Below are 12,152 nucleotides of genomic sequence, written 5' to 3' on the forward strand. Positions count from 1 at the left end.
AAAATCTCTTCCAAGTGCAATTGCAGTATGATCTGTGGTCCGAGACTGAATTCTAGAGTTCAGCAGAAACATTTTAGCATTCTACAGTTAGCAAAGTCCAGCTATTAGCGTGGAGGTTTGTTCTGTCTTCATAGCAGTAAAACTGCTGGAGCACAGCAAGGCGACACAAACAGGGGAACTGGCACATCAAAAAAACATTTAGTCAGTGCTAGGTTAAGACTATAGGATATTAGCGTGAAAGTACCATGGCCAGAAAGATGTAGCAAGGTTATGAGGCATGTTTTAGCCAGTTGAGTGAATGAGAGCTGACAAAAAACTATTGCTGCATATTGGATAGCTTACAACCAACATGCAAATCCTTCAATGGTCATTTGAGGCTGATTCCAAAAGACAGTATGTTCTAATAGACTTTTGTGTTAAAATGCTCAACTAGAGTGATTCAATTAACTTCTTTACAGCTGCTATTTAAAAAGCTTGGTATATACAGTTTATAAAAATTGTATTTGGGGCAAACTATTTTCATAGCTTACATGTCTGGAGTTTGTTTCTGGATTAAAGTTAGGGATGTGGCCTGGCCAAGCAGCCAGTTAGCCTTCACCTTCGCTAATTCAGTCACTGAACTGGATTCCTCAACCATGTTTGAGGTGTTGGTGGGTTTTGAGAGAATTCTGAGTAGGATTATCATTAAAAAAAAAAGGATACAGTTGGGATACAAGCTATAACTTACTTGCTGTGAGGTACAGCTTGTCCAAGAAGTTATAGTTTAATTTTGGTCAGTTTTAGGGGCGTTATACTTGTACACTTTAGGTTTGCTTGCTAATCAAGCTAGCTTTTGCTGATAATTTAGCCCTCCAAATATGTTCTGACTCAGAAAAAAACAACATATATGAACATCTGACGTTGGAATCTTTTAACGTGACACACTGAGCATGTTTATTAAAATAATTGTGTGGTCTGAGCACGGCACAACCAAGACCAGAACCTCATGTTGGACTTTAGCACAAGTGTAGATTAAGCTAACATGAGGCTGCAGTGGAGCTATGCCATCTTTGGACAGGAGGAATGATTGCAACTCATAACGCTTTCAGTGTTCACATTTCATGTGACTGCTTTGACAAAACTTTCCAAGCTTAGTGCCTATTAGGATTATCTGATATATCAAGATGACCCACAGCCACTTTCCTAGAATGATAAAGCATTAACATGTAAAGTCTAATGCTAGTTGTCTCTTTACAAACTGGGATTAATAGCAGCATATGCCAAAGCTGTCGATGCAGTCCTTTGAGACAAGCTTTTTTTTTTTTTTTTAAATAGTTCAGAAACAGAAATGAAGAAAAAAACCTCACTTTGGTCTGCTGGAACCAAAGTCACAAGTAGTATCTTATTTTAGAAGACAAAGGGTGATCTGTCAAATCACATTCTTCACCTCCAGACTGGAAAATTTGATGATGTTGCTTGTCATGCAGATGTTCTGACCCAATACGCCCAGACAGACTTTAAATTTATTTAAGAAAAGAAAATCTATAAAAGCTCAACGTGTCATACAAAAAAATGCATATAAGACATTTTTTTCTGATTATTTTTTTCTTATGAAAGCTGCTTTGGTAACAACATAGTCACGACATCGGTCAATCTCCCTTACTTAGCCTGGGCGCTGAAGGGGACCCCTTCCCTGTTATCTCAATGGCGTTTTTTTTTGTCTTTTTTTGTTGTTTTTTCTTTCGGCGTCTTCCTTTTGCTTCTAAAATCTAAATGAATGGATCTAGTTACACCGGAGTGGGCTTTGTTTGCGTTCTGCCGGAGCGCCGTCTTCACATCAGATGCAACGCCTGCTGCGAGACGTTTGTCATAAAGATGTCCGCGCTGTGAAAGACAGTGCTATTGTGCTGAGTGCTGATAGAGTGGAGACCTTGGATGCTGAGCCGACTGCGTTGGGGCCTGAAAAAGGTGTTGAAAAGAAAAAGGCTGTTAGTCTATGAGAGAAATAAGTTTTTTTTCCCACCTTTTTCTTATTAAAGAGACATCTCTTCAACCTGCTTTAGCAATTAAGAGCTGATAAAAATATCAAAAACATGTTCTCATCTTACTCCTTGAGCAGCAGAGTGAGGCACAGAAAGGACTCTAAATAGAGTACTTTACTTTACATACTTTTTGGTGTCACGTAGAAGCTGTAATTACACAAATGTCAAATGCAGAACATTATTTCCCCAGTCTCTGTCGCTTTGGAGCAGCTAATCTGTTCTGCCAAGACAGCAGCAGGGGAGGGGATTATTCAGCTCAGCCACGAGGGAGACACTAACTAGCTCTCCACTGACCTGGTATCCTTGGGATGGTGATCTGCCTGCTACTGCTGCCTTCCCCTCCCTCACCAAATGGCTTTATCTGGATAATATAATCCTCGTCAGTAGGAAGCGCCAGCTCTACAGAGGTGGTGTTTGTTTCCATGATGCTGGGGCGACTGTGTCGATTCTTCTTGTACAGCACCTGAAGAAGACGAGATCGAATTATGGCAGCGTGGCACGGGACAGAATTTTCTAACAAAACAAGGCGTCTGGGTGCTTACTTTGTAACCAGTGACCTCTGACTCGTTCTCCAGGGCTTTGACCTGCTCCCAGTTCAGTATAATCTTGGAGTTCGACGTGTTCCACACCACTTTACCCGGTGGCTGACTGGGTGCTGGGAGAGCAAAAACACATCATTTACCTTAAAATGATAGCTGAGCAGTGGCACACTGATCAGATGGGTGTACTGTGAAGCAACTGTAACATAGCCAGCCTTTGTTTGTGCTAGCTGGTTCTATAAAACCTAAAATCCCAGTAAAGAGTTAATGGGATTCGCACTCTGCACAGGAATGTACTGCGAGGTTGGAGATTGAGAAAAACTCTTCTGCAACTTCAAACCAGACAGACAGAATGGGATTAGAACCCACGCTGTCTGCATCATGCTCTGTGCTTATACAAAAGGTGACCCAGCAAATAGTCTTTAAAAAGGTGTTGAAGATGACTTCAAAACAAAATGAAGATTTGGTTAACTCACTGAGGTAACCATTGTTGATGACCCCAATCAACTAAGTCTATGTCTAATCCTAGGCAGTAAGAAAAGTCATATTGGGTTTTTTTTTGTTTTGTTTTAATAAAATTGTCCTCTCAAGCTTTGGAAATAAGAGAACAAAGAAAATAACCATTCTATTTCACACTCATCGGAAACTGTTCACATTCAAAAAAAGTCAATTTGGCATGTCGGAGCCACAGGTTCTTTAGAAGGGATAAACTATTTCCATATTGTTTCTATCCATAGCACAAACCACTGCTGTGCAATGTGTACAAAGATGTGCTTTAACTTTGTAATTCTCAAAGCTTGTAAAATTAAGTTCAAACTGAGGGTTATCTTCCAATTTACACAGAGTATAAAACTTCTTCAAGAGTCTGAGCTGTCACTTGAGAAAGCATCATGGCAAAAACAAAAGAAATCCATTTAGACTTGTTGACGCTCGTAAAGCCAGAGGGAGAAGTATCATCAAGAAATTCTAAAAGATTTAAAAGATTCTAGAAAGGAAATTAGTGAGCGATGTGTCTAAAGACCATAGAATAACTGCCAAAACAGCAGTGAATGACTTTGCCAAGTAAGAAGATGACAATCACTAGAGCTCTGCACAGGAATGCACTCGAGGTTGGAGATCGAGAAAAACTCTTCTGCAACTTTAAACCAGACAATATGATGAGGAAAACATGAAAAACGATGATGCATACTGGAAGCACATCTTTTTCTCAGATGAGATGAAACTAACTAATAACTCTGCCGTCTTTTGTACATATGCATACACTCTATGACAGCTGGAACAAGCTCAAACCCCCTGGCAACCATGAACTGCAGTAAGCAGTTGCATAACTGATGCATGCATGGAATGAACAATTTTTTCAATAAAGAAGAAAATACTGATTTCATATTGGCAATACTAAATCAGTGTCCTTTATGTACCTGGGGTCTCTTCACGATCATTTTGCAAAACAATCAAATGTGACATGGAAAAAAAACCCACAAACAAATGTGTTTGTTTGTTGAAATAATGTCGAGGGTGATATAGACATCTACCAGACTTTCACGTCTGAGCTAACATGATCCCAATTTTATGGCTGTGTATCATTTTGATGCATATTTAGACCTCTAATCAGCAGAAAATTGCTCAGTGGTAACCAGTTGAAATAATCTGTATATCCCTAAAAGAGCCTAATGTGCTGATTCTAGCTGATATTTAACTGAAACTCTGAAGATAATCTACTCTGGACTGGCCTATATGATCAGTGAAAGTTACTATAGAGATCTATTCAGGTTAAAATAGGCCACCTTTTATCTGAGTTTAGTCCCAATATAACTCAGCCAGCCATTAATCTCTTGCAGGCTCTAATTTGATCCCATACTTACGTGGCTTTTTGGTGGTAACGTTGACGGTGGTGCTGGGAGGACCTGTTCCTGCAGTGTTATACGCCCTCACTGAGACGTAATATGCGGTGCTGCCTTTCACCCCGCGGATAATAGTAGATGTTTGATTTCCTACAGTCCTTTGCACGCTGGCCGTGTCTTCCCTTTCACTTCTACTCCAGTACCTCAGCTGAAAAGCAACAAGGTAGAACCGCAGACGTGAATGCAGAAAACACGATGGACACCTTAAAAGCTTTCTGTTACACCCTGTCAGTGAGGTGCAAACTGGAAACAGGGAGATGTGAACTCAACTGGATGGAAGCTGTGAGCGGTCTGAAAACAAGCTTTAGCAGCATGCCACCTTGTGCGCCTTGTGAACTGTGTTCCTCCGTTGTGCCGGGCAGATGTGTGTTCTGTTTAAGTTTTGTTTGTACAGATTGAGGTCAAATGTGCAAAAGTGGGGAAACAAAAAAATAAATAAATAAAAAAAAGTGAAAGAATCCATAAAAATCCCCTGCCATCAATGTCCACTGATAACAGATTTTCTTTGTCACCCTGCTTGTCAGGGCTGAAACAGCGGGCATGCTTGACAGCACAAATATAATTTGCCTTTCCTCAAAGGAATGGTTTGCTGAGGGCCTGCTCCTCTGTTGCTTTTGAGTGGTCAACAATTTATAATTCTGGCATTTTACGCAGTCCGACGACGAAAACGTCTTCGTCCACATCTTGGATTTCAACAGTGAGCAGAATTAAAATGACAAGAACTGACGGAGAAAGTCTGCAGAGCCACTGCTTGCTATGTTGTGTGGATTAGAAGCTAAGCATTCTATCCCTTGGAGTATTGCATCAGCACGCTAATCAGGGTGGTTACAGTACTTAGGTAAGCAACAAGAGAAACACAACCAAACCCACAGGCCTGGGACTCGGCTGGACCATTATGCAGGCAGCGAGCTATTATCTCGTACGCCCAAGGTGCATAAGTCTCGAACACTCATCAATAATAGAAGACAACAAGATTGTACAGCATTAGCTGGCATGTGTGCGCACACACGCATACAAACAGGAAATGCATCCAGGGGAAAACTCACACAAACAAGGTATTTCATCAGAGCTCACCTCGTAGCCCAGCACTCTCTTCTTGTTGGCGTTCCAGGGCAGAGCTTTCCACGAAACTTCAATCTCAGATGCAGAGAGGCTCTTGGCGCGGACCCTGGTGGGCGCTCGGCCAGGCTCTGGAGTTAATGTGTAAAGACTGGTTTTAGAAGTTGCACTGCGCTTTGATGACCCCTCAAAGAGAGAACATCAAAAAAGTTTCAAAGCGGCTTCTTTTTATTAGAACAACAGAGGGAGGAAAGTATGCTGAAGACGCCTGCGAGTGCTGATAGAAGAAGGCTGCCTGCGAGATTGCTGCTGCCATTTAAAGAAAGGAGGACTGACTCAGTCTTTTAGTGATGAATCACTGCTAGCTAGACATGCAGATCTACTCCAAATCATACACACCTTCCTCAGCAGAGTAGATAGTGGTAACAGGTCCAAATGGCCCTTCTCCCAGGTTGTTGTAAACCCCAACCTTGACTTGGAAAGGGGAGAAGGGCTGAATGCTCTCATTTTTAAAGACGTATCTGGATGCTTCAGCGGAGGGTACGGCTGCCTGCATCCAGCCTGTGGCGCCGTGGGGTCGAAAAGCCACCACATAGCCAAAGCCCGGTCCGTTCTGCAGCTCTTCCGGAACAGGCTGCAGGAAAACAACACTGTGTGAGCACTTGCAAAAGAAAGGGAAATAAACACACTGCAACTCTGTCTTTATATTTTATTTTTTAACTACAGTTGCCATGTGAGGATGCGACGAAATATGGTCAGACACGAGGCTTTCAGTTTTTTAGGCAATGCTTGTCTTCAAATAAAACATGCTGAACACACAAAAACTATAAGTAGACACATCCATTACACAGTACAAAGCACTCAGCATGATAACATAGCCGTAGCCGTGGTCATGCTTCAGATATTTATAGCTCCATTATTCTAGTGAATAAACCAAACCTCTTCACTCTGGTCTACTAAAAGATACATAGAGCACATCTTTTTTTTTTGTCTGGAGAGAAGTGGGGTCTACTGTTTTGATAAAACTTGTTAAAACTGCTAGAATAAGTGTTTATGGTCTCCAGACATTCAGAATGACCACCCAAAGCTTTTAAAGGTTCTTGAAAAAACAAAAAAACAGTACTAATCGGACAGAAACAAACACACTTGAATACGCTGTGGTGTCCCTCAGGGATTTATTCTTGAGCACTCTTTGTTTTCAACTTTTTGTTATTATTTTACTATTATCATAGCAAAACTGCATCTTCTCTCATGTTTGCTGATTTTTCTCTGCAGTTATTAGAGGTAACCTCTAAATACAACAAATGGTTTTTATATTATGCAGTTTTTCTTACTTCTAAAAAAGTGTGAAAAACCTTTTAGAATTTAATTCGGGTTTAGTGAGTTTGGCATTGTAACTAATGGTGGGTTCGGGGTCAGCTGTAGCAGATATGAAAAAAATGAAACTTTAAAGCCTATTCTGTACACAGCGTTTGCTACTGATATTGCCTAAGCATTTGTACATTTATGAGGTGAAAAGTATCAGTCCTAGGGTAATGTTTTGTCTTTTCATTCAAAATAAATAGATGAGAGTTGAAAAAAAAACCTATTTATTTATATAATTATTTCACCAGTTTGCCAAGGTTTGGATGAAGACCCAACTGTGACCCTGAGATGAGAGGAAGTTAGTTAAGATGTTCAGAAACAAGCCAGAAACAACCAAAGCTCAAGCTGCCATGAGCTAGAACCTGCTGAAAGTGTCACTGTCCATTGTGAACTAAGTTTTACATCGCTATGGACTGAGAGGTTGCTCACTAAGAAATAAGTCGAGCTCTATCTGAAATGAACTAAATTGGCTACCAAAAACATCTGGTCAAGGTCCAACTGAAACATTTAAGCAAATATATGTGGGGTCTATGTATATATCTGAAGCCGTATGTATACTTTTGACTCTGCATAGTTTAGAGAAAATCCAAGAGAAATTCAAACGTGAGCATCCAATTCTTATTTTGTAAAAATCATTAGTAATACATGCTGCGTTCCACCCTGGAAAAAACAACAGTCCAAAGAAATCATTCAAAGTCTTCTGTTTCATACTAAAGTAAACTAAACTCTTGGCTGGCTATGTTTGCTGACCAATATAGAGTTGTGTGTGTCATTGACGCAGACCTTCATTCATATCTTGAGCTGTATTCTAGGCCCCGGGTTGCAGCCATGCGAATAGAAATGTCTGCTGTTACCCTGGGGGAGAGACGCCTTTTCTTAATTTCTTAAAGGAATAGTTATGAACAACCTGCTGCCCCTGCTTTTGTGTGAAAACACAACGGCATAAAGAACTTCAGGGGCTGAGGCAAAACAGGGGCTTCGCTTAGCAGAAGTTACCTTTTAACCACACTTGTGCATACTGAAACATCAACAGTGAAATGGTTCACAGCAGGAGCTGATGATTCTGAGCAGCAGCTTGAACAAATATACGTTTTTGGAGTCGGGCTGATATGCGGGGGGCCTTGTAGAAATAAGAAAAGAAAGAGAACGAAAAAGGAAAAATAAAGAAAAGAGGAGAAAAGTGAGAAAATAATCACAGAAAAAAGCCGGAACTTCGAAGGAACAACTGAGTTTAATTATCTTATTGAAACCTCAAAAGCATTTTTCTCTCCCCCAGGGTGACAGCAGCAGTTATTACCTTTCTGTTCTTAAAAATGAAATGCCATACATTAAGCAGTTCAGCTGTTATTAATGAAACAGAGGCCTACATCCACAGAGAATAATGACGTCTGGCTGCCTCCTCCAAGGGTGAGGGGGTCTTGAGCAAGCTTGCTTACCTCCCATGTGATGACTAATTCGGAGCGACTGCCACCGCCTCCGCTCACATTAGCTGGTGTGACCTTCGGAGCTAAAGGAAGAAGACAGATCAGCTTAGCTGGGTTGACTTCACATGACACTGCAAAGGCACATGTAATAATGCTCCTTCCAGCAAATCCTAAATTGCTAAGAGAGGTAAGTGTGTGACAAGCCTGAACTTCAGCATTCAGATACATCAGCAAACTTCCCATCTCTGAGACGAAAAGGGAACACGTAAAGAATCTAAACTTGTTAAACTGCTAAAAGAAGCTTTTAGAGATGTTTTGCAATTTGAATGAGACTTTCATTTTCTTTTGAGGCAGTAATGATATCCAGCACACTGACTGTATATTCAAGGTTTTTGTATTTTATTTTCCTAAGATATTTATCAGCATTTCTAAATTTATTGGACACGTGTGTAGAGAGAAGTGTGTAGAGGGAACGACACGGAGCAAATGTCTTGCCTATTGGGACTCAAACCGGGAGCTCCTGGGAGCATTTTTTGGTATGCGCTCCACCTATCAGGACAGCCTATTGGTTGACATTTTACAAAATATGCTTATACCCTTTACTTGTCAAAGGTTACTTGAAAAAATTAATCCCAAAAACGGAAAAAAAACTGAACTAAAGACAGAAGTTGTGAAAAAACTCTGTGCAGATGTAAGAAGATCTAACAGAACCAGTCAAGTTGACTAATGAACATATGCTTGACTGAAAACAAAAAGTCCATCTCGGGTGGGAATTACGTGGTGGAAATAAGCAGGAACCAAGGCTGAACATTGAAGCCAACATACTACAAGTAGCAAGAACTGCAGTTCCTCTCATGGCCACTTGAGCCTGGCTCCAAAAGCGTGCTCATCCCCATTGACTCCCATGTTGAAATGCCCAACTTAACAGTGTTAAAAAGCATCTTTACAGCCAACCACAAAAAAGATTCTGGCATCTATGGATAGTTTCATAACAAATTTATGGTGGCTGATCACCCATCTGGAAACTGGAGTTGGGGTGTGGCCACTTTGACAGATGCTGTGACACCAACACATTCTCACTCTCGAGGCGTAATATTTTACGCTAGGTGACAAATCATCAACATATTACGCTTCCGGGCACCCAACACATCCCTAAATGACGAGATCGGAAAAATGAGGAAATATGAGAACGGTTTGGAATCAATCTACACATGTTCGTTCATTTTATTAAAATCGCTTTGGAAAACACTATTTAATGTCATTAAAGTGGGGTGGCTGTAGCTCAGGTGGCAGAGCAGGTCAGCCACTAATCAGAAGATCAGTGGTTCGATCCCAGGCTACATCCTGGCTGCATGCCAAATATCCTTGGGCAAGATACTAACCCCATGTTTGCCTGCTGGTGGTGGTCAGAGGGCCCGGTGGCGCCAGTGTCTGGCAGCCTCGCCTCTGTCAGTGCGCCCCAGGGCAGCTGTGGCTACAACATAGCTTGCCATTGCCAGTGTGTGAATGTGTGTGTGTATGGGTGAATGACTGAATGTAGTGTAAAGCGCTTTGGGGTCCTTAGGGACTGAGTAAAGCGCTATACAAATGCAGGCCATTTACCATTAAAGTGCTGGTTCAGGTTAGGGCTGGAATACATGGCTGGAACGTGTATTACCACGGGAGCATCATTCTACTAGATTTTATCCATAACCCGGCGCTACCATAAGAACACGGAAGGTCACCTTTTGCGTTCCTCAGGAATGCCGCGTGACGTGGAGTGATTCTCCCCTTGAGTTTCTCATGCAACCAAGCTTGCTAGTGTTAGCTGATAACTTCACTTATGTATTGACAGAGCAAGGCTAACGGTTTCCCTTCCTCCAGCATTAATAAACATTTTGGGAACAGTATTTCCAAAAAAAGTATTCAGAAAGTTGGGTAAATGATATGTATACTGGTCAGTTTTGAAAACAGATTCAGTACGTACATGTTCCTTTTGTCCTTGCTTGTTTGGATGGCTTGCTGGGCTCGCCAGTCCCGATGGAGTTGCTCGCAAGGACTCGAAACTCATACTCTACCCAAGGGCTCAGGTCTATTACTGTAGCTGTCAGCCGGGTGCCCCGTACCACCTCAGGAACTGGCAGAAAACACACAGTGCCCTCTTCAGTTTCAACACATGAATGTGTGTGGCTGTGTGTTCTTGGAGTGTCTCAGCTAAGCATCAGTAGCATGCTATCCTCCAGGCTAACAGACATGGTAGTTACACAGCACATTTCCAATACCACACAAGGACGCATAAGGATTTTTAAAAAATGCACATAAACACATACATTAACCATTACATTGCCAATTTGGTGATCTTTGTTGAAATCTTTAATAATGCATGCATGGCACTGTGTAGTTGTTAAGTCAGCTGAAACAAGCAAAACACCAGAATCGCTGTAAGGGACTGAATATTGAAAACAAAAATAATAAAAATGATTCCAGTTAAAAAGGCAAAAAAAAAAAAAAAAAAAAAAAAAAAATGACAAAGGATGAACTGAAGCTCTGCCATCACGTAATGTCGCATACTGCTGTTTCTGATGTCATTTAAGAAAAAAAAAAAAAAAAAAAGGCAAAAACTAATTTTCTTCCTCTGGGTTCTGAGCCCCTATAAGGTCACATTGTATTTCTGTTACAAATCTATGACCCTTGCTTGGCAAATCAATGCAGCCAGTAAAACCATCTTTGATAAAAGTGTCCTAATTCACAAAAATATCAATAGAACGAGATAAAAGCATATTACGCCAATCATGTGTAAATGTTAAGGGTGCCATAAAGGATGTGGGCAAAGATTACACCGATCCCATTACTTAACTGCACTATCAAATTACGGCTGTGGCAAACAAGCTTCATCATCGGGACGAGATCCATGTTTCAGGATTCCGAAGAGAGCGATAAAATGGGAGTCAATGGTCCCACTACAATTGATGCTGGGGTAAAAATTACATCTTCAATATTTTCACAGCCGAGGCATGATGAAGAGTGGCCCCCTCCAGGTGACTGGAGGAGGCCACAGCTGGTTGGAGAGAGCTTACCTGTGGTGACAGCTTGCCACCCGAGGGAAAATGGTGTCCTGGCTTGGATGGTGTATGCCGTAATTGGACTGTGATTATCAGGACCGGGCCTCCAGGACAGAGAGGCTGTGGTATCAGTGATTCCTTCTACATGGATGCTGGTGGGGGGCCCTGGGGGACCTGATAGATGGCATAGCCAAGGCAGGAAAGAGAACAGAAAGATAGAGAGACAGATGGAGGAAGAAGGTAGGGGAGGGAGGGAATGTAAATCAGGAAAAGATGGAAAGATGGTAGAGAGTGTGGCGGTGGTTTTAGCACCTGAGGCTACTGCAGCGACGTCAGTTCAGTGTGAAACCTTTGGGAGCTATTGGGTCTAATTAGACAGTAAATTTCCTTTAAACCTTCCAGAGAGAAATTTCCACTCGCCTCAATTTTCTCTCCCTTTATTCCTTCGTCAGTGAAGTGCAACCAGCCACAGTAAACATGCATCACTGACAAAGCCAGTCTTCTTCAGGTAGATCGTGAATTATTTAAATCACAGTTATTATGGTGACTCACCTCTGATGACCAAGTCAACAGCCACGGAAATGCTGTCCACCTTGGTTTGCACGGCGCACGTGTACTTCCCGGCATGCCTCAGCTGGACATTCCGAATCATAATGTCTCCCGCCGAATGCTGCTGTCATTCAACGCATGCACAATCACCCGCAAACACACAAACAAGCAAAGGAGTTTCGTAAGCAACCTGCTATTGTGATTCCAATTCAACGCTCACTTTTTCTGTAGCCAAGCGGGAACAAACGAAACC

The 12,152-nt window shown here is 41.7% G+C and overlaps 1 protein-coding gene across 2 annotated transcripts in view; it reads right to left on the reverse strand.

The window, feature by feature from the left end:
• Positions 1 to 1,266: 1,266 nt before the first annotated feature.
• cntn4 (contactin 4) overlaps positions 1,267 to 12,152 on the reverse strand; it is a 213,203-nt gene continuing 202,317 nt past the window's right edge. The window contains exons 14-23 of one of the 2 annotated variants that reach the window (XM_085455753.1): positions 11,903 to 12,020; positions 11,366 to 11,524; positions 10,276 to 10,425; positions 8,322 to 8,392; positions 5,920 to 6,154; positions 5,536 to 5,651; positions 4,423 to 4,609; positions 2,564 to 2,676; positions 2,316 to 2,484; positions 1,267 to 1,938 (exon numbers count right to left, since the gene is read on the reverse strand). In XM_085455753.1, the coding sequence (XP_085311879.1) occupies positions 1,847 to 1,938; positions 2,316 to 2,484; positions 2,564 to 2,676; positions 4,423 to 4,609; positions 5,536 to 5,651; positions 5,920 to 6,154; positions 8,322 to 8,392; positions 10,276 to 10,425; positions 11,366 to 11,524; positions 11,903 to 12,020 (1,410 nt within the window). In that variant the 3' untranslated portion in view covers positions 1,267 to 1,846. Of the gene's footprint in view, positions 1,939 to 2,315; positions 2,485 to 2,563; positions 2,677 to 4,422; positions 4,610 to 5,535; positions 5,652 to 5,919; positions 6,155 to 8,321; positions 8,393 to 10,275; positions 10,426 to 11,365; positions 11,525 to 11,902; positions 12,024 to 12,152 lie in introns of both variants that reach the window. The other variant, XM_085455752.1, reaches the window with a different exon arrangement.

The sequence above is a fragment of the Copadichromis virginalis genome, linkage group LG5, assembly GCF_057382275.1.
Source record: "Copadichromis virginalis isolate Kocher_CV1m ecotype Utaka linkage group LG5, C_Virginalis_male_GT1.1, whole genome shotgun sequence".
NCBI lineage: Eukaryota > Metazoa > Chordata > Actinopteri > Cichliformes > Cichlidae > Copadichromis > Copadichromis virginalis.